Below are 25510 nucleotides of genomic sequence, written 5' to 3' on the forward strand. Positions count from 1 at the left end.
AGAACCGGGTTTGATTCCCCACTCCTCCACCTGCACCTGCTGGAATGGCCTTGGGTCAGCCAGAGCTCTCTTTCTGGGAGAACCGGGTTTGATTCCCCACTCTTCCACCTGCACCTGCTGGAATGGCCTTGGATCAGCCAGAGCTCTCTTTCTGGGAGAACCGGGTTTGATTCCCCACTCTTCCACCTGCACCTGCTGGAATGGCCTTGGGTCAGCCAGAGGTCTCTTATCTGGGAGAACCGGGTTTGATTCCCCACTCCTCCACTTGCACCTGCTGGAATGGCCTTGGGTCAGCCAGAGCTCTCTTATCTGGGAGAACCGGGTTTGATTCCCCCCTCCTCCGCTTGCAACTGTTGGAATGGCCTTGGGTCAGTCATAGCTCTCTTATCTGGGAGAACTGGGTTTGATTCCCCACTCCTCCACTTGCACCTGCTGGAATGGCCTTGGGTCAGCCAGAGCTCTCTTATCTGGGAGAACCGGGTTTGATTCCCCCCTCCTCCACTTGCACCTGCTGGAATGGCCTTGGGTCAGCCAGAGCTCTCTTATCTGGGAGAACCGGGTTTGATTCCCCCCTCCTCCGCTTGCAACTGTTGGAATGGCCTTGGGTCAGTCATAGCTCTCTTTTCTGGGAGAACTGGGTTTGATTCCCCACTCCTCCACTTGCACCTGCTGGAATGGCCTTGGGTCAGCCAGAGCTCTCTTATCTGGGAGAACCGGGTTTGATTCCCCACTCCTCCGCTTGCAGCTGCTGGAATGGCCTTGGGTCAGCCAGAGCTCTCTTATCTGGGAGAACCGGGTTTGATTCCCCACTCCTCCACTTGCAGCTGCTGAAATGGCCTTAGGTCAGCCATAGCTCTCTTATCTGGGAGAACCGGGTTGGATTCCCCACTCCTCCATTTGCAGCTGCTGGGATGGCCTTGGGTCAGCCAGAGCTCTCTTATCTGGGAGAACCAGGTTTGATTCCCCACTCCTCCACTTGCAGCTGCTGGGATGGCCTTGGGTCAGCCATAGCTCTCTTATCTGGAAGAACCGGGTTTGATTCCCCACTCCTCCACTTGCAGCTGCTGGGATGGCCTTGGGTCAGCCAGAGCTCTCTTATCTGGGAGAACCAGGTTTGATTCCCCCCTCCTCCACTTGCACCTGCTGGAATGGCCTTGGGTCAGCCAGAGCTCTCTTATCTGGGAGAACCGGGTTTGATTCCCCACTCCTCCACTTGCACCTGCTGGAATGGCCTTGGGTCAGCCAGAGCTCTCTTATCTGGGAGAACCGGGTTTGATTCCCCCCTCCTCCCCTTGCAGCTGCTGGAATGGCCTTGGGTCAGCCAGAGCTCTCTTATCTGGGAGAACCGGGTTTGATTCCCCACTCCTCCACTTGCACCTGCTGGAATGGCCTTGGGTCAGCCAGAGCTCTCTTATCTGGGAGAACCGGGTTTGATTCCCCCCTCCTCCACTTGCACCTGCTGGAATGGCCTTGGGTCAGCCAGAGCTCTCTTATCTGGGAGAACCGGGTTTGATTCCCCACTCCTCCACCTGCACCTGCTGGAATGGCCTTGGGTCAGCCAGAGCTCTCTTTCTGGGAGAACCGGGTTTGATTCCCCACTCTTCCACCTGCACCTGCTGGAATGGCCTTGGGTCAGCCAGAGCTCTCTTTCTGGGAGAACCGGGTTTGATTCCCCACTCTTCCACCTGCACCTGCTGGAATGGCCTTGGGTCAGCCAGAGGTCTCTTATCTGGGAGAACCGGGTTTGATTCCCCACTCCTCCACTTGCACCTGCTGGAATGGCCTTGGGTCAGCCAGAGCTCTCTTATCTGGGAGAACCTGGTTTGATTCCCCACTCCTCCACTTGCACCTGCTGGAATGGCCTTGGGTCAGCCAGAGCTCTCTTATCTGGGAGAACCGGGTTTGATTCCCCCCTCCTCCGCTTGCAACTGTTGGAATGGCCTTGGGTCAGTCATAGCTCTCTTATCTGGGAGAACTGGGTTTGATTCCCCACTCCTCCACTTGCACCTGCTGGAATGGCCTTGGGTCAGCCAGAGCTCTCTTATCTGGGAGAACCGGGTTTGATTCCCCCCTCCTCCACTTGCACCTGCTGGAATGGCCTTGGGTCAGCCAGAGCTCTCTTATCTGGGAGAACCGGGTTTGATTCCCCCCTCCTCCGCTTGCAACTGTTGGAATGGCCTTGGGTCAGTCATAGCTCTCTTTTCTGGGAGAACTGGGTTTGATTCCCCACTCCTCCACTTGCACCTGCTGGAATGGCCTTGGGTCAGCCAGAGCTCTCTTATCTGGGAGAACCGGGTTTGATTCCCCACTCCTCCGCTTGCACCTGCTGGAATGGCCTTGGGTCAGCCAGAGCTCTCTTATCTGGGAGAACTGGGTTTGATTCCCCCCTCCTCCACTTGCACCTGCTGGAATGGCCTTGGGTCAGCCAGAGCTCTCTTATCTGGGAGAACCGGGTTTGATTCCCCCCTCCTCCGCTTGCAACTGTTGGAATGGCCTTGGGTCAGTCATAGCTCTCTTATCTGGGAGAACTGGGTTTGATTCCCCACTCCTCCACTTGCAGCTGCTGGAATGGCCTTGGGTCAGCCAGAGCTCTCTTATCTGGAAGAACCGGGTTTGATTCCCCCCTCCTCCACTTGCACCTGCTGGAATGGCCTTCGGTCAGCCGAGCTCTCTTATCTGGAAGAACCAGGTTTGATTCCCCCCTCCTCCACTTGCACCTGCTGGAATGGCCTTGGGTCAGCCAGAGCTCTCTTATCTGGAAGAACCGGATTTGATTCCCCCCTCCTCCACTTGCACCTGCTGGAATGGCCTTGGGTCAGCCAGAGCTCTCTTATCTGGGAGAACCGGGTTTGATTCCCCACTCCTCCACTTGCAGCTGCTGGAATGGCCTTGGGACAGCCATAGCTCTCTTATCTGGGAGAACCGGGTTTGATTCCCCACTCCTCCACTTGCAGCTGCTGGAATGGCCTTGGGTCAGCCAGAGCTCTCTTATCTGGGAGAACCGTGTTTGATTCCCCCCTCCTCCGCTTGCAACTGTTGGAACGGCCTTGGGTCAGTCATAGCTCTCTTATCTGGGAGAACCGGGTTTGATTCCCCACTCCTCCCCTTGCAGCTGCTGGAATGGCCTTGGGTCAGCCAGAGCTCTCTTATCTGGGAGAACCGGGTTTGATTCCCCACTCCTCCCCTTGCAGCTGCTGGAATGGCCTTGTGTCAGCCAGAGCTCTCTTATCTGGGAGAACTGGGTTTGATTCCCCACTCCTCCACTTGCAGCTGCTGGAATGGCCTTTGGTCAGCCAGAGCTCTCTTATCTGGGAGAACCGGGTTTGATTCCCCCCTCCTCCACTTGCTGCTGCTGGGATGGCCTTGCAGCAGCCATAGCTCTGGCAGAGGTTGTCCTTGAAAGCCTTCTCAGCCCCACCCACCTCATAGGGTGTCTGTTGTTGGGGGAGAAGATATAGGAGATTGTAAGCCGCTCTGAGGCTCTGATTCAGAGAGAAGGGTGGGGTATAAATATGCAGTCTTCTTCTTGCTTGAGATGGCTGTGTGACCTGCGCTCCCAAGTGCATGTTGGAGAAGGGCATGTGGGTGGTGCATGGGACATCAGCGCTTTTGGGGGTCATGGCATCGGCCATCCTAGCTGCACTCACCCTCTGGCTTCATCAGGAACAGGGCGAGGAAGCAGTGTGGGCAGCTGTGGCTGCAGGTGGTGGGATAGATTGCGTGTGGGGGGAGAAGATATAAGAGCCCCGTGGCGCAGAGTGGTAAAGCTGCAGTGCTGCAGACCAAGCTCTCTGCTCATGACCTGAGTTCGATCCTGGCAGAAGCTGGGTTCAGGTAGCCGGCTCGAGGTTGACTCAGCCTTCCATCCTTCCGAGGTCGGTAAAATGAGTCCCCAGTTTGCTTGGGGGAGGGGGGGGAAGCGTAGATGACTGGGAATGGCAATGGCAAACCACCCCGTAAAACGTCTGCCGTGAAAACGTTGTGAAAGCAATGTCATCCCAGAGTCGGAATTGACTCTTGCTTGCACAGGGGACTCCCTTGACCTTTAGGAGAAGGATGTGTGAGCAAGTGGTGGTATGTGGGCAGCAGGCAAGAAGGGGGGCACAGTAGGGGGCGGGGGGGGTTGCTGGAGACTCTCTGTACAGGGCTCTTCTCAAATGTGGAATTGGCCCTGAAGTTTTGATAAAGATGGAAGGCGCAATCTATTGGGATATATGTCTGTGTGAAAATTCATTTCACTGAGACGAACTCTCAGAAACTTCCTGACCAGTCTTCCCTCTAAGCTGAGTCAGTGTGAGCTAGCTCGCAGTTTTTTAGCCTGCAGCTCACACATTTTTGTCTCAAGATAGCCGCAGAGCAAGCTAATGTATGCAGTAGCTCACAGCTTTAATGCCAGTAGCTCACAAGGTAGAATTTTTGCTCACAAGACTCCACAGCTTAGGGGGAGTATTGTTCCTGACAGATCATGCCATTCGGCTTTAAGTAATTACTTGCACATCTTCATCAAGTGCTTGAAGGGCTGTCATGTAGAAGAAGGTGTGGAGTTGTTTTCTGCTGCCACAGAAGGTCAGATCTGAAATTAAATGGAAGGAATTTTCCACTGAACATTAGGAAGAAATTCCTGGCAGGTTCAAGGCTTCCTCCGGAGGTCATGGGCAATGTTCCCTCTAAGCTGCAGGGTCTTGTGAGCAAAAATTCTACTTTGTGAGCTCCTGGCATTAAAGTTGTGAGCTGCTGCATAAATTAGTTTGCTCTGGGGCCGTTTTTCCTGAGCTAAGACAAAAGCGTGTGAGCTGGAGGCTAAAAATCTATGAGCTAGCTCACATAGGGTTGCCAAGTCCAATTTAAGAAATATCTGGGGTCTTTGGGGGTGGAGCCAGGAGACTTTGGGGGTGGAGCCAGGGGTGGAGCCAAAATCAAGGCTGTGACAAGCATAATTGAACTCCAAAGGGAGTTCTGGCCATCACATTTAAAGGGACGGCACATCTTTTCAATTCCTTCCTTCCATAGGAAATAATGAAGGATAGGGGCACCTTTTTGGGGGGCTCATAGAATTGGACCCCCCTGGTCCAATCTTTTTGAAACTTGGGGGGGTATTTTGGGGAGAGGCACTAGATGCTATACTGAAAATTTGGTGCCTCTACCCCCAAAAAACAGCCCCCCCAGAGCCCCGGATATCCGCAGATCAATTCTCCATGATTTTCTATGGGAATAAATCTCCATAAGGAATAACAGAGTTCCCAGCAGACATTTCCCTCCCCTCCCCCCGCTTTCTGATGACCCTGAAGCGGGGGGAGGGCCTCCAAACCGGGGGATCCCCTGCCCCCACCTGGGGATTGGCAACCCTAATCTCACGCTAACTCAGCTGAGAGGGAACGCTGGTCATGGGCTCCCCTTCTTTGGAGGTTTCCAAGCAGAAACCAGACAGCCATTTGACAGCAATGCTGATTCTGTGAGCTGAGGCAGATCACAGGAAGGAGCACAGGATAGGCGGCCTCAGTGCTTAGTTCTTGCGGCCCCTTCTTACACGCCCAGGGAAATGCTGATTGCCCCTTTGGGGTCAGGCTGTAGTTTTCTCCAGGCCGCTTTGGCCAGGGATCCTGGAGGTTTTCTTGCCACCTTCTGGGCATAAAGCAGGGGTCACTGGATGTGTGTGTGTGGGGGGGGGGAGGTATTTGTGACTTTCCTGCATTGTGGAGGGGGTCAGACTAGATGACCCTGGAGGTCCCTTCCAGCTCTATGATTCTATTATCGATTAGCTAGATTCCAGTTCAGTAGCACCTTAGAGACAAACAAGATTTTTGGAGTATAAACTTTTGAGAGTCAGAGCTTCCTTCATTAGATACAAAAGCTTATAACCTGAAAACGGTGATTCATGCAACGGTCACCTCGAGGTTGGACTACTGTAATGCCCTCTACATGGGGCTGCCCCTGTGCCGAACCCGGAAGTTGCAGTTAGTGCAGAACGCCGCTGCCCGGCTGTTGTTAGGGCTCCCAAGATGGGAGCACGTCTGGCCAGGGCTCCGGGATCTGCACTGGCTGCCAGTAATATACCAAGTCCGGTACAAGGTGCTGGTTATTATCTTTAAAGCCCTATATGGCCTAGGACCTGCCTACCTTAGGGACCGTCTCTCCCCACATGTTCCCCAGAGAGTACTGAGATCGGGCTCTCAAAATCTGCTTGTTATCCCCGGGCCAAAGGAGGCCCGTCTGAAATCCACCAGGGACAGGGCCTTTTCGGTAACGGCTCCTTACTGGTGGAACCAGCTGCCGGAAGAGGTGAGGGCCCTGCGGGACCTTGGCCAGTTCCGCAGGGCCTGTAAGACAGTCCTCTTCCAGCTGGCCTATAACTAACCGGCATTGGAAACTTTATAGAAGGTTGTAGTGTAGTATTCTGACAGATTGCTTTTTTATTTGTTTTATTATTTTACTGTTTTAATTGTTGTAAGTCGATGTATTTTTAAAACCAAAATGTTAGATCTTATGTTGTGAGCCGCCCTGAGCCGCTTCGGTGGGAAGGGCGGGATATAAACTGAAACTGAAAATCTTGGTCTGAGGAAGGGTCTTTGACTCTCGAAAGCTCACACCTCAAAGATTTTGGTCTCTGAAGTGCTGCTGGACTCGATTCCTGCTCTTCTACGGTAGATCACCACGGCTACCCCCTGCAACCATCTGTATTGATTTTTTTGCCATCTTCAGAGCATAAATCAGGGATCACTGGACTTGTGGGGGGGGGGAGGTATTTGTGAATTCCCTGCATTGTGGAGGGGGTCAGACTAGATGACCCTGGAGGTCCCTTCCAGCTCTATGATTCTATTATCTATTAGCTAGATTCCAGTCCAGTAACACCTTAGAGACAAACAAGATCCACTTTCTTTATATTGTGGAGACGTGTGTTTCTTTCACAGCTGTTCAACTTCTACCCATTCCTGGGATTCTTCCTCAAGCCCCACAAGCTGATCTTGGAGAAAGTCGAAGAGGTGTGCGTCATTCTAAGGAAGCACATCGAGGCTAGCAAAGAAACGATCAACGCAAACAACTTACGGAGCTACACCGACGCTTTGCTCTTTAGGCAGCAAGAAGTAATTTTTATTTTCTTTTAACCTACTTGGCAGGACTGGTGGTGGATAAATTGATAAGGGCCAGGGGTGGAATTCTAGCAGGAGCTCCTTTGCATATTAGGCCACACCCCCCCGATGTAGCCAATCTTCCAAGAGCTTCCAAAAAAAAATTCTACGGAGGATTGGCTACATCAGAGGTGTGTGGCCTAATATGCAAAGGAGCTCCTGCTAGAATTCTACCCCTGATAGGGAAAGGAAAGGTCCCCCGTGCAAGCACCAGTCGTTTCCGACTCTGGGGTGACGTTGCTTTCACAACGTTTTCATGGCAGACTTTTTATGGGGTGGTTTGCCTTCCCCAGTCATCAACACTTTCCCCCCAGCAAGCTGAGTTCTCATTTGACCGACCTCGCATTTTTCCATCTTAGGCAGGCAAGGCAGCTGGCTCCCTTCCTGGAGCGCGACGATCTAGCAACGGTGATCCATGCAACGGTCACCTCGAGGTTGGACTACTGCAATGCCCTCTACATGGGGCTGCCCCTGTGCCAAACCCGGAAGTTGCAGCTGGTGCAGAACACTACCGCCCGGTTGTTATTGGGGCTCCCAAGATGGGAGCACATTCAGCCGGGACTTCGGGCTCTGCACTGGCTGCCAATACTTTACCGAGTTCGGTACAAGGTGCTGGTTATTACCTTTAAAGCCCTATATGGCCTAGGACCTGCCTACTTGAGGGACCGTCTCTTCCCACACGTTCCCCAGAGAGCACTGAGATCGGGAACTCAAAACCTCCTGGTTGTCCCCGGGCCAAAGGAAGCCCGTTTGAAAGCTACAAGGGACAGGGCCTTCTCCGTAATGGTTTCATCCTGGTGGAAGCAGCTGCCGGAAGAGGTAAGGGCCCTGTGGGACCTTGCCCAATTCCGCAGGGCCTGCAAGACAGCCCTCTTCCAGCTGGCTCACAACTAACCGGCACTGAACTTGAACTGAGTGTAGCTGTAAGACCGCTGTATGATTTTAAGGTTTACGTATATAACAAATGTCTAGATTTTAACTACATAAATTATGAAATGTTAACTTTTTATGCTTAATTTTATATTTTATGTTAGTTTTTATATGTTGTAAGTTGCCCTGAGCCACCTAGTGGGAAGGGCGGGATATAAATTACAAATAAATAAATAAATAAATAATGGAAGGCTGAGTCAACCTCGAGCCGGCTACCTGAAAACCCAGCTTCCGCCAGTGATCGAACTCAGGTCGTGAGCAGAGCTTAAGACTGCAGTACTGCAGCTTTAACACTCTGTGCCACGGGGCTCTTCTGATAACACCAAAGCAAAACAGTTCCCCAAATGCTACACCGCCCTCAAATTATCCTTATGGGGTTTGCTAAGTAGATTTAAAAAAAAGATCAGTAGTTGATTCTAAGAACTGTCTGTAAGAAGGAGGAGAGGAAGTTGTCAGGGTCTTTCTTTACCTCCTGGACAGTGGAAAAAGCTCCCTCCCCAGAATAAACCCTGATCGTATCTGGTTGCCAAATGTGGCAATTGAAACTCATTTCTGGAAGGAGGTATTTTTATCCATGGGGACCCCGCCCCGTGGAGAAAGCAGCAGTGCAGCTGTTAGTGGTGGGAAGGCCATGAGGCCAGCGGAGAGGAGATTGGAAACATCTGCCCACCAGCTGTGGTTGAGCGTGCCTAATGTGTCATGTTTTTGATGGATTCCGTAAACAGCCCCGTGGGCCGTACAGAGTGGAAAGGTGGGGTGAAAAAAAGTCTCGATTCACTAGCAAGAAAGCCTTCTTTCGCCTGGGCTCTGGGAGAGAATAATGCTTCATCTCGTGCTCTTTCTAGAAGAAATCAAAAACTGGTAGCAATCGCCATAGCAGACCAGCGCGATTCGACTCCAGCAGCCCCTCAGAGACCAAGATTTTCAGAGGAGGAGTTTTCAAAGCTCTCTTCATCAGATCGGAATGGAGATCCCTGTGCCCTCATATATCCCAATCAGGTGGGAGGGGGAGGGCTGCAAGGAAGGGAGTCAGGATAGAAGGACTCTGGGATCCCCATTCCTACTCTTATCTGACGAAGGGAGCTTTGACTCACAGCCGGAAACCTTGTTGATCTCTTACGGCGCTGCTGGATTTGAATCTAGCTCTTCTACTGCAAACCAGCAGGGCCATCTTCCTTTTTGAAAGGAATTGTGTAACTGCTGCTCTTAAAGGGGGGAAAGCAGTTCAACACAACGAGCTTTGATGGCGATCCCAATTCCGAAACGGAATTCTCCTGTTTTAATTTTGTATGGGAGCGCCTGTAGGTTCTGCTGATGTCCATGAGACTCCCTGTCGCAGCCCCGTCCAAGCCCTCTCTCCAAGTCCAAGTCTTCTCACAACCTGAGTTCGATCCTGGCAGAAGCTGGGTTCAGGTAGCCAGCTCAAGGTTGGCTCAGCCTTCCACCCTCCCAAGGTCGGTCAAATGAGTCCCCCGCTTGCTGGGGGGAAACTGTAGATGACTGGGGAAGGCAATGGCAAACCACCCCATAGAATGTCTGCCGTGAAAATGTCAAGATGTGACGTCACCCAAGAGTCAGAAACAACTGGTGCTTGCACAGGGGACTACCTTGACCTTTTTTTTGCTTCTCCCCGATCCTGTCCATCCAACAGCAGTTATATTAGCAGAACTGGAACAGGCCTAAAAGGAGTGAGAAAAGGTTACTGTAGATGGATGGATTGGTTCCTTGTTATGTTGGTTATCAAGCCAGTAAAGGTAACTGATTGATTGAAAAGGCTACTGTAATATATCCAGGGCATCTGAACCAGGGGTAGCCAAACTTGCTTAATGTAAGAGCCACCTGGAGGAAACGTCAGAAGTCTGAGAGCCACAAGACATGGACTTCAGATGTTTGAGAGAAGGAAGGAAGGAAGGAAGGAAGGAAGGAAGGGAAGGAAGGAAGGAAGGAAGGAAGGAAGGAAGGAAGGAAGGAAGGAAGGAAGGAAGGAAGGAAGGAAGGAAGGAAGGAAGTCTGAGAGCCACAAGACATGGACTGCAGATGTTTGAGAAAAGGAAGGAAGGAAGGAAGGAAGGAAGGAAGGAAGGAAGGAAGGAAGGAAGGAAGGAAGGATGTCTGAGAGCCACAAGACATGGACTTCAGATGTTTGAGAAAAGGAAGGAAGGAAGGAAGTCTGAGAGCCACAAGACATGGACTTCAGATGTTTGAGAAAAGGAAGGAAGGAAGGAAGGAAGGATGTCTGAGAGCCACAAGACATGGACTTCAGATGTTTGAGAAAAGGAAGGAAGGAAGGAAGGAAGGAAGGATGTCTGAGAGCCACAAGACATGGACTTCAGATGTTTGAGAAAAGGAAGGAAGGAAGGAAGGAAGGAAGGAAGGAAGGAAGGAAGGAAGGAAGGAAGGAAGGAAGGAAGGAAGGAAGGAAGGAAGGAAAGCAAATAGAAGTGGGAGGGAGGGAGAGGTGGAAGGAAAACTTTAACTTCAAATGCCTTCTCCAAGTTGGCCAGCAGGGCAGTGGAGGCTTCAAGAGCTTGGCCTCTCCTGGATTCTGGATAGTGGGAGGGGTGCTTGGAGGGACGAGCGGAGCATAATTCTTCTGGATTCTCCACCCCCACCTCCCGTTGCAAAATGGAAGCTGGCTCCAGGAAAGGGTCTGGCTGCTGCTCCTTGAGGCTGGACCTGTCAGTGTCCCGCCTGCTTGCAAGCCCCCAAGGTTCACGCAGACACTTCTCATCCAAAGGAGATGAACAAAGCCACGAGTGTGTTCGACGATGCAAACATCCTGGCATCGGTGCTCGACCTCGTCATGGCTGGGACTGAGACGACAGCCACCACGCTGCAGTGGGCCGTGTTGCTGCTGATGAAGCATCCCGAGATTCAACGTAAGTGGCCAAGTTAGTTCATCACATTTGATGCTGTGGTATTTTGGATTATAACCATCCGTAGTTAGGGGTCATTTTGCAGAAAAATAGGTGGTGGAGCATAACTTATTAGCATATGCCGCCCCCCCCCTCCACCAGCCAAAAGCAACCTGACACAAGAATGGAGAGCCCCAGGCAAGCGAGCCCTGCTTGGGCTGGCTAGAGATCCAGCCAGCCCAAGCAGGCCTTGCTCACCTGGGGCTCTCCTTGGACACCGCCCCTCCCCCCCCACACAGTCAAAAGGCCAGCAAGCCACCCGCCACTCAGAATCACATAAGAAGCAGAGAAAAGGTGGTGCGGGCTTCTCTAAGGGTTAATGAGGGCTGCTGGGGTGTGGCAAAGCTGCCGGCTCTCCTAATCCAGGGATTGTTATGCAGCTGCACCTCCTATTCAATGGACAAGGGAGGTGGGGAGGAGGAGGGGGAGCCTCAGAAAGGTTCAGGAGCTGCGCCCCTGTGAGATCCTGCTGAATTCAAGGCCTGTCCGTGGTTATTTTGAAGGTCGTGGTCATTTTGCAGAGGTGCACGGTACAAAATAGAATCAGCTTCATTAGAGCAGGGGAGAAATGCTTAGGGGCAGATAATTATCGTATGGCATTGTGCGTACTATAGCCAGGTTAGCCTAAGATTGTCTGGCAGCCAGAAGTTCTAGCTCCTTTTTCGTTATGCACCACTAGGTGGCAAGCTAGAGTTGTTTCTAAAGCAAGAGACGTTTCAGAGGTGGTTGGCCCCTGCCTGCTTCCGCCTCAGAGGTCACCCTTCCGAATGCTAGACAAGGCCGACCCTGCTTACCTTCCAAGATCTGACAGGATCGGATTAGCCTGGCCTATCCAGGTCAGAGCGGCAATGATCTGTTAAAAAGACTTATTAGTGAGTTATGGATCAAATCAAGGCCAGGCTCTTGCTAAACAACTAAAACAAGGCTGTCAAATTATGTCAAATTTGGTCAAGTTATGAAAAGAGAAGAGCCACTGGAAAAAAACAATAATGTGAGGCGAAGGAGGAGGAGAAGATGATGATGATGATGATGACAATGAGGATGATATTGGATTTACGGTAATTGTTAATCCCTCCCTGATTGTCACAAAGGAAAACAGAAGTCCAGCGGGCACCTTCAAGACTCACAACATTTATTGCAGTATTTGTTTGGTAGAAAAATAGCTCATTGGAGCTCATTAGCATAACTCTTTGTCGTATGCTGCCCCCCCCCCACCAGCCAAAAGCAACCTGATGCAAGAGAGGAGAGCCTCAGGTGAGCGAAGCCTGGCTAGAGATCCAGGCCAGCAAGCCACTTGCTACCGAATATCACATAAGTGGCAAAAGGGTGGCGAGGGCTTCTCCAGGGGTTAATGAGGGCTGCTGGAGGCGTGGTAAAGCCCCTGGTGGCTGGCTGGCTGCCCGATCTCCTAATCCAGGGATTGTTATGCAGCTGCACCTAACCCGATGCAAGAAAGGAGGGCCCCAGGTGAGTGAGGCCTGCTTGGGCTGGCTAGCGATCCAGCCAGCCCAAGCAGGCCTCACTCACCTGGGACTCTCCTTGGCTGCCCCCCTCCACAGTCAAAAGGCCAGCAAGCCACCCGCTGCCCAAAATCACATAAGAAGTGGAGAAAGGGTGACGTGGGCTTCTCCAGGGGTTAATGAGGGCTGCTGGGGCCTGTCAAAGCCCCTGGTGGCGGGCTGTCTGCCCAATCTCCTAATCCAGGGATTGTTACGCAGCTGCACCTGCTATTCAGTGGACAAAGTAGGTGGGGAGGAAGAGGGGGAGCCCTCAGAAAGGTTCAGGAGCTGTGCTCCTGTGAGCTCCTGCTGAATTCAAGGCCTGGGACTAAGGATCCGACTTCTGGATTCCCGAGTTGGGGGACTGTCGATTTGATTTCCATGTTGCTGGAGGAGGCAAGCTGTGACTCATGAAACCTCAAGTTGAAATAAATGATGTTAGTCTTGAAGGTAGCCACTGGGATTTTCTTTTATGATAGATACCTCGAGGACTACATTTCCCCAGATACCGGGAAACATTGCCTGAAGGCTAAGAGAGGGTGAGTGTGGCAGAGAAGAGGATGAGTGAGAACAAGAAAGAGGGGTTCTGGCCAACTTTTGCACACTTGCCCCCGCTTCCTTAGGAAGTTCCTGTGCTAATAGCAGGCCTTGCAAAGATTGTACAGTCGGACAGGAGGGAGGAAATCTCTTTTTGCTGTTGCAGGCAAAGTCCAAGAGGAAATCAAGACAGTGCTGGGATCGGGGCGCCTGCCGACCTTCGACGACAAGAAGCGTCTGCCCTATTCCAACGCTGTGATCCACGAGGTGCTCCGGTTTATCACTCTCCTTCCGCATATTCCACGTCGCACCGCCGTGGACACGCACTTCGGTGGCTATTTTATCCCCAAGGTATGAGGCGGGACCCGCGGTGGGAGGGAAAGGCAGGCATACCTTCAGGGGAGGTTTTTCCAGTATCATGGGCCTGCCACTGAAAAGGCCCTGTCTTGTGTGGAGCAGCCTGGAGGGCCTCTCCTTCGGATCTTAATTCCTGGGCAGGGACATTTCATAGTCAAGCTTTATCGGGTTTTCCCATCCCGGTCTGTCGCTGACGTCTCTCTTTTTGCATCTTAAGGGGACGATGGTGATCCCTTTGCTCACCTCGGTGCTCTTAGACAAAACTCAGTGGGAGACTCCCGACCAGTTTAACCCCAACCATTTTTTGGACGCGGATGGCAACTTTGTGAAGAGAGAAGCTTTTCTTCCGTTTTCGACAGGTAACCAGAATTCTCCCTGTGGCATGAGAGAGGGGCATCTCTTAGGGAAGGGCGAGTAGATTCCACCCGAGTCGCTGGGTCGTCCTAGCCAAGAATTCTTTAAAAAACAAATTTTCTTTTAAATTGGTGAAATGAAAGCGCCTATTAAAAATGAGAGCTTGTGCGAGAGATTCGCAAAAGTAAAATAGAAACAGCTTGTTATGTCCTACAAAAAAAAAGAAAGAAAGATCCAAGCTCCGCCCACCTGATCTCCCAGCTCCGCCCACCGAAGATTCCCATTGGTGGGTTTTCCGGGTCAACCTCACGCTTCTCGTGCTCCGAAAACCCTGAAAATATCTCCCTGCAGCTATTACAAAGGAAGCAGCCGTGAGTCAGAGAGGTTATTATTTGGTGTCCAAAGAGCATAGAAAGTTCCAGACATAATTCACTTTACCCATTTTTTTACGCTTAAGGGCTCATGAACCCTAAAACGCACAGAAACAACGTGGGCTTAGTAGAAGGGCTATTTGTTTGTTTGTTTCGAGCCCCGCTTAACAGTCTCTCCTTTGCAGAAGTAAGGTACACTGTATGCAACAGAATCAGGCCCAGCTCGCGCTCTGGCAAGCCTGAGATGTGGGACCAAAATCCTGAAAGGAAAGCTGGGTAAGGCCCAAACCAGGGCCGGCTCGCCTACTAGGCAAATTAGGCATTTGGCTAGGGTGCCAGGAGGGGGGGTGCAGAATTGGGCTCTCCCCACCTCCCCATACCCAAGACAAATGCCTAATTTCCCTACACCCCCCTCACGCCATCGCCGTCATTGCCGTCCTGCCATCTCCTCCCTTCCCTCACCCCGTCCCATGCTCAGAGGAGCACTGCTAAAATTGGCCCTTCCGACTTCAACACAGCCTGGGCATCCGAGCATTCTCTCTTAAGAAAGCGCTCAATGAGGCTTCGCTCCCCTCTCACTTCCGGTTCCGGAAAGGAAGGGGAGCGAAGCCTCTTTCATCGCTCTCTTAAGAGAGAACGCTGATATCCCCAGGCTGCATCAAAGTGGGTAGGGCTGATTCTAGCGGTGCACCTCTGAGTGTGCGGGGGGGGGGGGGGACAGCGGCAGTGGAGCACGGCACCGCAGAAGGAAAGGGGGGGCGGTGGAGGCCCGGTTTGGGGTGTGCGTGCGTGCCTAGGGCCCCCAGGGGCATGGGGCAGCGGACAGCGAGTCTGCCTGGGCCAGCCCTGACCTAAACCATTCTCAGATTTTGGGAATGTGCAGTAGTAGCATTCTTGTAAGCTGCTTTGAACCCTCCCCCCCCAGGCAGGGTAGAAAGCTTTTTGATTTAACAAAATGAATTTTTAAAATAGCTGGGAAACGTAACACTTTCTGCATTCGAAATAACTCACATGCTACCTGTTCACGCACCCAATGACAGCCCCGTAAGGTCTAAGCCAACCCTCACCTCCCTGTCCTGCCAGGGAAGAGAGAGAGAGAGAGAGAGAGAAAAGCTTCTTGAAGACCAGCCAGTGAGTTTGAGAAAACCGTGAGATTTGAATCCAGAATCTCTTGAAGCACTACGGTTGCCAGATCAGGGCTGGAAAGTCCCTAGAGAGCTTTGAGAGCGTGGGGTCGGGGGGGGGGGGCGGAAACCTCAGCAGAGATCATGTCGCAGAACCCACCCTCTAAAGCAGGGGGCCGAGCTTGCTTAACGCAAGAGGCACATAGAATAAATGTCAGATGTTTGAGAGCTGCCAGACGCGAACATCAGATGTTTGAGAGCTGCAAGACAGGAAGGAAGGAAGGCAACAAGTAGATGGGGGAGGGTGGGAGGTGGAAAGAAAGCAACTTTAACTTTAAATGCAGTCTCCAAGACAGCCGATGGGGCGGTGGGGGCTTCAGGAGCCGCACAATATGTGTGAAAGAGCCAAAGTTTGGCCACCCCTGCTCTAAAGCAACCGTTTTCTCCAGGGGAACTGAGCTCGGTTGTCTGGAGATCAGTTACAATTTAAGGTGATTTCTAGCTCCTCCCCCCCCCCTCCTGGAGGTTCAGCCATCCCAAAAGAGTCACACCGATTGGAGCGTAGAAAATAAGCTCCGTGCCACAATACGCCCCTTCAGTCTGTTATAACTGGTGCAAAATTCTTTATGCTCAAGTTTTAAAATACGGACATCATGCCTGTAACAGTTTTTCATACACAAATCCAATTTGTTCACGGGCAGGGGTCGTTTTGCCGAAAAATAGGTGGTGGAGCTCATTAGCATAACTCATTAGCATATGCCGCTCCACCCCCAGCCAAAAGCAACCCCGATGCAAGAAAGGAGGGCCCCAGGTGAGTGAGGCCTGCTTGGGCTGGCTAGAGAGCCAGCCAGCCCAAGCAGGCCTCGCTCACCTGGGACTCTCCTTGGCTGCCCCCCTCCACAGTCAAAAGGCCAGCAAGCCACCCGCTGCCCAAGATCACATAAGAAGTGGAGAAAGGGTGATGTAGGCTTCTCCAGGGGTTAATGAGGGCTGCTGGGGCCTGGCAAAGCCCCTGGTGGCTGGCTGGCTGGCTGCCCGCTTTCCTAATCCAGGGATTGTTATGCAGCTGCACCTGCTATTCAATGGACAAGGTAGGTGGGGAGGAGGAGGGGGAACCCTCAGAAAGGTCCTGTGAGCTCCTGCTGAATTCAAGGCCTGCTCACAGGTATGGAGGACACCGTACATATCAAAGAACCAAGAAGACAATAGAGGACGCATGATTGTGAATGATGAAGTTGCTTGGAAGGTGAGCTTGGGGAAAGCGGCCAGCGAAAGAGGGCCTGCATCCCGGTTTCACCTGTCGAAATGGATGTTTAATACATCTGTGGAATCCATCACACCAGGACCTCAACATTCATTAATTTTGAAGTTTTACGGGCTGTGTTTTCTAATACAAGTCGCTGGATCTCAGTGTCCTTCATACCCGTGAGCAAATTGGATTTGTGTACGGAAAACTGTTACGAGCATTATGGCTTTTTTTGTAGCAGAAACTCCTTTGCATATTAAGCCACACACTCCTGATGCAGCCAATCCCCCTGGAGCTTACAGGGCTCTTCGTACAGGGCCTACGCTAAGCTCCAGGAGAATTGGCTACATCAGGGGGGGCATGGCCTAATATGCAAAGGAGTTCCTGCTACAAAAAAAAGAAAGCCCTGATTATGTCCATATTTTGGAACCTGGCTATAAAGAATTTTGCACCAGTTATAACAGACTGAAAAGCTGTTTTGTGGCATGGAGCTTCACGGCTTATTTTCTACCCACCAGGAGGTTGGTAGGCCTAGGAATCACAGCAGATTTGTCTTAGCTGATACACCACCTCTGTGACAACCGCTGATGCATTGATTTCCACTGAGGTTCAAGGCAGATTACAAACCGAGGGATAAATCCAGCGGGTTCTTTGGCTCTTGCTTTTGTTGCCCATGAAACTGTTTTTTTCCCCAGTTTGGTGTAGTGGTTAAGTGCGCGGACTCTTATCTGGGAGAACCGGGTTTGATTCCCCACTCCTCCGCTTGCAGCTGCTGGAATGGCCTTGGGTCAGCCATAGCTCTGACAGAGGTTGTCCTTGAAAGGGCAGCTGCTGTAAGAGCTCTCTCAGCCCCACCCTCCTCACAGGGTGTCGGTTGTGGGGGAGGAAGATAAAGGAGATTGTGAGCCGCTCTGAGACTCTGTCCTTGAAAGGGCAGCTTCTAGGAGAGCTCTCTCAGCCCCACCCTCCTCACAGGGTGTCTGTTGTGGGGGAGGAAGATAAAGGAGATCGTGAGCTGCTCTGAGACTCTGTCCTTGAGAGGGCAGCTTCCGGGAGAGCTCTCTCAGCCCCACCCTCCTCACAGGGTGTCTGTTGTGGGGGAGGAAGATAAAGGAGATTGTGAGCCGCTCGGAGACTCTGTCCTTGAAAGGGCAGCTTCTGGGAGAGCTCTCTCAGCCCCACCCTCCTCACAGGGTGTCTGTTGTGGGGGAGGAAGATAAAGGAGATTGTGAGCCGCTCGGAGACTCTGTCCTTGAGAGGGCAGCTTCTGGGAGAGCTCTCTCAGCCCCACCCTCCTCACAGGGTGTCTGTTGTGGGGGGGGAAGATAAAGGAGATCGTGAGCCGCTCTGAGACTCTGTCCTTGAAAGGGCAGCTTCTGGGAGAGCTCTCTCAGCCCCACCCTCCTCATAGGGTGTCTGTTGTGGGGGAGGAAGGTAAAGGAGATTGTACAGTAAGCTGCTCTGAGTCTCTGATTCAGAGAGAGGGGCAGGGTATAAATCTGCCGTCTTCTTCTTCTTCTTCTAACCCCCTGCTGGGGCTGGGGGATTGTTGCAGGCCGGCGGAACTGCCTGGGCGAGAGTCTGGCCAAGATGGAGCTCTTCCTCTTCTTCGTGGGCTTGTTCCAGAGGTTTTCCTTCCGGCCCCCTCCAGGATTCACGGAGTCTGACTTGGACACGGTCGCCGTGCCGGGATTCACCATGCGGCCCCGGGCACAGACGACTTGCGCTGTGCCTTACGAATAAGACCCGCCAATCAAAGGGTCAGCGTTTGCACAAATCAGTGTTTTGCTGAGGCAAGAGAGAGGGACTGTTCGTATGGACAGGGGGATTCTGGGATGGGCGTCCCACCACAAAAAAAACCACACCCCTTTGCGTCACTCCTTCAGGTTGTTTAGAGGCCGCGATGTTGTTCCTTTATGGCACTGTAAATCGGTACGGCTGCCACCCAGGAGGTTCCCAACCCATCGGCCCACACTGGGCCAGCGGGGGGCACCTCCCCTGACGTCGCCAGCACAACGACATCACCTACAAGTGACATCATTGCGCCGGCGACGTCGCGTGTTGGCCACTCTAGGTGTTCCTGGGGAAACTCTACGGTTTTCCCGGACACTCTAGCAATTTGGAAGGGAAAACTCTGGAGTACAATAGGTACCACAGGGGACTCGGCGACCCTAAAATGGGGTCCCCAGCGTAGGCACCTTTCCTGGCACTCGCCAAACGTTTTTAGAATGCGGCCAGGGCCAGATGGGCGTTTTCTCCCGCAAGGCTTCCAACTGGCAGGGCTGATTTTTTTAAAATGTTCTTTTGGCAGCAGCTGCCGCCACAGTTTTGCTTTGCCTTCAGTTTGCAAGAGTTTCATATTCTGAGCTTTTGTCTAATAGATTCAAGTTTTTATTGACACATCCATTTGTGTGTGTGTTTGTGTGTGTTTCGAAAATCGCAGCTGATACATGAAGGGAATAAGGTATATACGCTAGTAGCAGTGAAAATGTTGGAGTGCGGGCTGGGAAATCCAGGTTCGAATCCCCACTCATTCCATGGACGCTCGTTGGGTGAACTTGGGCCAGTCACAGACTTCCAGCCTAACCTACCTCACTGGGTTGTTGTGAGGGTCAAACGGAGGAGAACGACGTAAGCCACTTTGGGCCTTCATTGGGGTGAGGCGGGGTGGGGATAAAGCAAATAAAATAGATTAGTGAGGGCACAAAGATGTATGCTAACACCAAAGAAGCTCTGGGCTTCCATTTCTCAAAAGAACTACCTTAATTTTCTCCAATCTCAGAGGCCATCTAGCGTCAAAGTAGCTTAAATGCAGGGGGGGTCCCCTCCCCCATCGGCTTCTTTGCACTGTCATTTCTGTCTCCCCGCCCCCATCTGCATGGAGCCAGTTTCCCAGGCCTTTCACCAGCTGGCCAGTAGTTCACGCAACATGAGCCGATCTCTCTCCAAAGGATAGATCCAAACGGGCAGCCGTGTTGGCCTGAAGTAGTAGAACAAAGCTGGAGTCGAATTGCACCTTTAAGACCATCTTAGTTTTATTCAGAATGCAAGCTTTTGTGTGCTAGAAGCACACTTCATCAGACAATAGGATGGAATGGCAAGCCGTCCTCAATATAGAGAAAGTGGGCAGTGAATTAGTGTGTAAAGTCATGGAAATGTTTTGTAACAGATTAAAAGAATCACAAGTTGAGGGCCGGTGATTGTTAGTTTGCATGGACTGGGCTGAAACAACAACAAAGGCAATATAAATTGGAATAGCAAATTGATGGCTATGTCATTAGATATCCTGGGTGTGAAGTGCAATAATTAAGAGTCTGTTGTAATGTTAGCCCTGGGTTAAAATGAGGGCATTAGTTTCTCAGAGGTTTAGTTTAAACATGCAGCATACATATAAACATAATTCAAGTTTGCCATTAAAAAAAAATTAAAATATAGTGGAAGATGGGTTAAGAATATGTAATGAGCTAAACAGCTAATATCACTTATTTGGATAAGTCCAAACAAAAAACGTTATTCTGATACACTATTCTAAAAGAGGAATACTGTGGATATATAGCTACACTGGAAGAAGAAGAAGAAGAAGGGACGGTGAGGGACGGTAAGCAGAAGGTCCCAGGTTCAATCCCTGCCATCTCCAAAAAGGAGTCCAGGCAAGTAGGCATGAAAATCCTCAGCTTGAGACCCTGGAGAGCCGCTGCCAGTCTGAGAAGACAATACTGACTTTGATGGACCAAGGGTCTGATTCAGTATAAAGCAGCTTCATATGTTCATATATGTTCAAGAAGACTGCAGATTTATATCCCACCCTTCTCTCTGAATCAAAGACTCAGAGTGGCTCACAATCCTCTATATCTTCTTTTCTCACAACAGACACCCTGTCACAGACACCCTGTGACGTGGGTAGGGTTGCCAAGTCCAATTCAAGAAACATCTGGGGACTTTGGGGGTGGAGCCAAGAGACTTTGGGGGTGGAGCCAGGAGACATTGGGGTGGAGCCAAGATCAAGGCTGTGACAAGCATAATTGAACTCCAAAGGGAGTTCTGGCCATCACATTTAAAGGGACGGCACACCTTTTCAATGCCTTCCTTGCATAGGAAATCATGAAGGATAGGGGCACCTTCTTTTGGGGCTCATAGAATTGGACCCCCTGGTCCAATCGTTTTGAAACTTGGAGGGTATTTTGGGGAGAGGCACTAGATGCTATACTGAAAATTTGGTGCCTCTACCCAAAAAAACAGCTCCCCCAGAGCCCCAGATACCCGTGGATCAATTCTCCATGATTTTCTATGGAAATAAATCTCCATAGGGAATAACAGAGTTCCCAGCAGACATTTCCTTCCCCTCCCGCTTTCTGACGACCCTGAAGCAGGGGGAGGGCCTCCAAACCAGGGGATCCCCTGCCCCCACCTGGGGATTGGCAACCCTAGAGGTGGGTGGGGCTGAGAAGAAGAGGAAGAAGACTGCAGATTTATACCCTGCCCTTCCCTCTGAATCAGAGACTCAGAGCGGCTTACAATCTCCTATATCTTCTCCCCCACAACAGACACCCTGTGAGGTGGTGGGGGGGCTGAGAGGGCTCTCACAGCAGCTGCCCTTTCAAAGACAACCTCTGCCAGAGCTATGGCTGACCCATGGCCATTCCAGCAGGTGCAAATGAAGGAGTGGGGAATCCAACCCGGTTCTCCCAGATAAGAGTCCGCACACTTAACCACTACACCAAACTGGCTCTCTGTGTGAGGTGCCGGAGGAAGGATTAACTTGGTCATGTTTCCCTGGACTCTTTCCGCCTGGGACCTGATGGGTGCTGACAGGTTCTTCCCCACATAATAATAATAATAATACATTTTATTTATATCCCGCCCTCCCCGCCGAAGCAGGCTCAGAGCGGCTTACAACATTCTTTCCACGTTAACGTGCGAGCAATTCACTTTAGGGCTTCCTTGAACGTGCAGCTTGCACAGCTCCTGGCTTGTTCTCTCATTGACCCACACAAATGCCATTTGCCAAAAGCCCAGGAGACTTTCTGGAACCACACATGGAAATGTGCCACACGGGGAGATAACAGGCCGGTCCAGTCCTCCCTCTTGCTACAGGTCTCCCCGCGTGGAGGGCGGGGTTTGTCGCTTAGCTGTGGGGAAGCAGAGGACAGAATTATAATCTGGCTGGAAGCCACGTCAAAAGTGCTGCGCAGGCGAGGTAAATATTAACTCAGGAGTTCAGGCAGGCCAGGCCGGATCCGGAGTGATTCACTGCCAATGACAGGGAAAGGTCACTCGCAGTAGCTGGTCTGGTTCCTTCAGCCCTTTCAGGGTAGGCCTCATTTGGGTGAGGGGCTCACAGGAGCGGAGCTCTGGAACCTCTCGATTTTATTGTGCTCTTTCTTTCTCACCCCTCCCCCAAAAATACTTGCTTCTGGGCTGCATTGTTCAACCCCACCGGTGAGAATTTTGCTGAACTCTAAGATGTGACAAACTTTCTCATCATTCCCCCCTCACAAAAAATGGGAAAATAACCAAAACCACGGGTCATTTCATAGAAAAAAGAGGTGCAGGAGCTCATTAGCACAACTCCTTTGCATCTGCCGCACACACCCCTGACAGCACCGGAAGGTGGACTAAATTACATCAGCTCAGCGTCGATCTTAAAATGCTTCTTGAATTGGAATTGTCATAATCAAACCCTACTCCCCATCAAACTTTTAAAATTACGTTCTCCTAGGTTGGCACAGTGGCATTGTGAAAATTTCCATCTCTCTGCGCTATATGTTTTGGTTATTTCCCCTTTGCGTGTGTGTGTGTGGGGGGGGGGTGGAAATATTAGAAAGTTTGTCAAATCTTAGTGTTCATGAAAATTCTCACATGGGGTTTGAACAATGGAGCCCAGAAGCAAGTATTTTTTGGGGGGAGGAGTAAGAAAGACAGAGCACAATAAAATTGAGAGGTTCCGGAGGTCTGCTCCTGTGAGCTCCTGCCCAAAATGGAAAGGAAATGAAAGGTCCCCTGTGCAAGCACCAGTCGTTTCCAACTCTGGGGTGACGTTACTCTCACGTTTTCACGGCAGACTTTACAGGGTGGGTTGCCACTGCCTTCCCCAGTCATCTACACTTCCCCCCCACAGCAAGCTGGGGACTCATTTCACCGATGGATGGAAGGCTGAGTCAACCTCGAGCCGGCTACCTGAAAACCCAGCTTCTGCCGGGGATCGAACTCAGGTCGTGAGCAGAGCTTAGGACTGCAGTACTGCAGCTTTAACACTCTGCGCCACGAGGCTCTTGCCCAAAATGAGGCCTGTCCAAAAACATCTAAAGCAGACAGATGGAAACCTTCCTCGTTGCCGCTGTGGCCACGTAGGAGAAAGTAACTTTAAAAAATACGAGGGGAGAAAAGTTTTATTGTGACAATTCTAATTCAAGAAGCATTCTCAGGTAGATGCTGAGCTGATATAATTTAGTCCACCTTTCGGGGAAGTCAGGGACATGTGGCCATGTGCAGATGAGTTATGCTAATGAGCTCCAGCTCGGAACAGGAGCCCTGCCTGGCTGCCACCCCCACCCCACCCCCATTCTGCACAATTTTGATTCTATCCTGCAGGCATCTCCCTGCTTCATTCGGAATTCTGAAACGGGTGTCCTCTGTAGAAAGACCGGAGGCAGGCTGTGAAAACCGAGACACACCTTTGCCTTCTGCAAAAGCTATTTGCTCTGCTTCACTGCCAGGTCACTCTGTCGGGCGTGATCTGTAGGCGTGGGAAGAGGCTGAACGAGACCTCCAAAAACATGGGAGTTGCTGTTCTTGTTGAACTGGTGATGGGAAGTTCCGTCTAGTGGCAGCTGATCTTCGGGACTCCCTAGGGTTTTTCAAGTCAAAAGACAAGTTGAAGAAGAAGAAGAAGATGATGATGATATTGGATTTATATCCCACCCTCCACTCCAAATCTCAGAGTGGCTCACAATCTCCTTTATCTTCCCCCACGCAAAACAGAAACTCTGTGAGGAGGGTGGGGCTGAGAGGGCACTCCCAGAAGCTGCCCTTTCAAGGACAACTCTGTAAGAGCTCTGGCTGACCCAAGGCCATTCCAGCAGGTGCAAGTGGAGGAGTGGGGAATCAAACCCGGTTCTCCCAGATAAGAGAGCTGTGGCTGACCCAAGGCCATTCTAGCAGCTGCAAGTGGAGGAGTGGGGAATCAAACCCGGTTCTCCCAGATAAGAGAGCTGTGGCTGACCCAAGGCCATTCCAGCAGCTGCAAGTGGAGGAGTGGGGAATCAAACCCGGTTCTCCCAGATAAGAGAGCTGTGGCTGACCCAAGGCCATTCCAGCAGGTGCAAGTGGAGGAGTGGGGAATCAAACCCGGTTCTCCCAGATAAGAGAGCTGTGGCTGACCCAAGGCCATTCTAGCAGCTGCAAGTGGAGGAGTGGGGAATCAAACCCGGTTCTCCCAGATAAGAGAGCTCTGGCTGACCCAAGGCCATTCCAGCAGCTGTAAGTGGAGGAGTGGGGAATCAAACCCGGTTCTCCCACATAAGAGAGCTCTGGCTGACCCAAGGCCATTCCAGCTGCAAGTGGAGGAGCGGGGAATCAAACCCGGTTCTCCCAGATAAGAGAGCTATGGCTGACCCAAGGCCATTCCAGCAGCAGCTGCAAGTGGAGGAGCGGGGAATCAAACCCGGTTCTCCCAGATAAGAGAGCTCTGGCTGACCCAAGGCCATTCCAGCAGCTGCAAGTGGAGGAGCGGGGAATCAAACCTGGTTCTCCCAGATAAGAGAGCTCTGGCTGACCCAAGGCCATTTCAGCAGGTGCAAATGGAGGAGTGGGGAATCAAACCCGGTTCTCCCAGATAAGAGAGCTCTGGCTGACCCAAGGCCATTCCAGCAGCTGCAAGTGGAGGAGTGGGGAATCAAACCCGGTTCTCCCAGATAAGAGAGCTATGGCTGACCCAGGGCCTTCCAGCAGCTGCAAGTGGAGGAGTGGGGAATCAAACCCGGTTCTCCCAGATAAGAGAGCTCTGGCTGACCCAAGGCCATTCCAGCAGGTGCAAATGGAGGAGTGGGGAATCAAACCCGGTTCTCCCAGATAAGAGAGCTCTGGCTGACCCAAGGCCATTCCAGCAGCTGCAAGTGGAGGAGCGGGGAATCAAACCCGGTTCTCTCAGATAAGAGAGCTCTGGCTGACCCAAGCCCTTCCAGCAGCTGCAAGTGGAGGAGGAGGGAATCAAACCCGGTTTTGGGGAGGGACGCTGGCTCAGTGGTAGAGCATCTGCTTGGGAAGCAGAAGGTCCCAGGTTCAATCCCTGGCATCTCCAAAAAAGGATCCAGGCAAATAGGTGTGAAAAACCTCAGCTTGAGACCGTGGAGAGCCACTGTCCGTCTGAGAAGACAATACTGACTTTGATGGACCAAGGGTCTGATTCAGTATAAGGCAGCTTCATATGTTCATATGTTCAGATAAGAGAGCTATGGCTGACCCATGGCCATTCCAGCAGCTGCAAGGGGAGGAGTGGGGAATCAAACCCGGTTCTCCCAGATAAAGAGAGCTCTGGCTGACCCAAGGCCATTCCAGCAGCTGCAAGTGGAGGAGTGGGGAATCAAACCCGGTTCTCCCAGATAAGAGAGCTATGGCTGACGCAAGGCCATTCCAGCAGCTGCAAGTGCAGGAGTGGGGAAGCAAACCCGGTTCTCCCAGATAAGAGTCCGCGCGGTTAACCACTGCACCAACACTGGAGATGGTTTGCCCTTGCCTGCCTCTGCATAGACTTCCTTGGTGGTCTCCCCTCCAAGTACTAACCAGGACCAACTCTCCTTAGCTTCTGAGATCTGATGAGACCAGGGCAAGAGGCTAACAGAGGTGGTTTGCTATCGCTTGCCTCTGCAATTTACAACCGTGGTCTTCCTTGGTGTTCTCCCATCCAGATACACAAACCAGGGTCGATCCTGCTTAGCTTCTGAGATCCGATGAGATGGGGCCATCCGGGTCAGGGCCCTGCATTCCTAGGGCCACCATTACACCCGGTTCTTTTTCTAGCAGGAGCTGCTCTGCATATTAAGCCACGTCCC

At 51.7% G+C, this 25510-nt stretch overlaps 1 protein-coding gene across 1 annotated transcript in view; it reads left to right on the top strand.

Moving 5' to 3' along the window:
- LOC132588194 (cytochrome P450 2W1) overlaps nucleotides 1–18860 on the top strand; it is a 38841-nt gene extending 19981 nt beyond the window's left edge. Inside the window, exons 5-9 of the mRNA XM_060260540.1 lie at nucleotides 6909–7082; nucleotides 10795–10936; nucleotides 13175–13359; nucleotides 13583–13724; nucleotides 18016–18860. Coding sequence (XP_060116523.1) covers nucleotides 6909–7082; nucleotides 10795–10936; nucleotides 13175–13359; nucleotides 13583–13724; nucleotides 18016–18203 — 831 coding nt within the window. The 3' untranslated portion in view covers nucleotides 18204–18860. The remainder of the gene's footprint in view (nucleotides 1–6908; nucleotides 7083–10794; nucleotides 10937–13174; nucleotides 13360–13582; nucleotides 13725–18015) is intronic.
- The last annotated feature ends 6650 nt before the right edge of the window (nucleotides 18861–25510 follow it).

This window comes from Heteronotia binoei, chromosome 20, assembly GCF_032191835.1.
Source record: "Heteronotia binoei isolate CCM8104 ecotype False Entrance Well chromosome 20, APGP_CSIRO_Hbin_v1, whole genome shotgun sequence".
NCBI classification, from domain to species: Eukaryota; Metazoa; Chordata; class Lepidosauria; order Squamata; family Gekkonidae; genus Heteronotia; species Heteronotia binoei.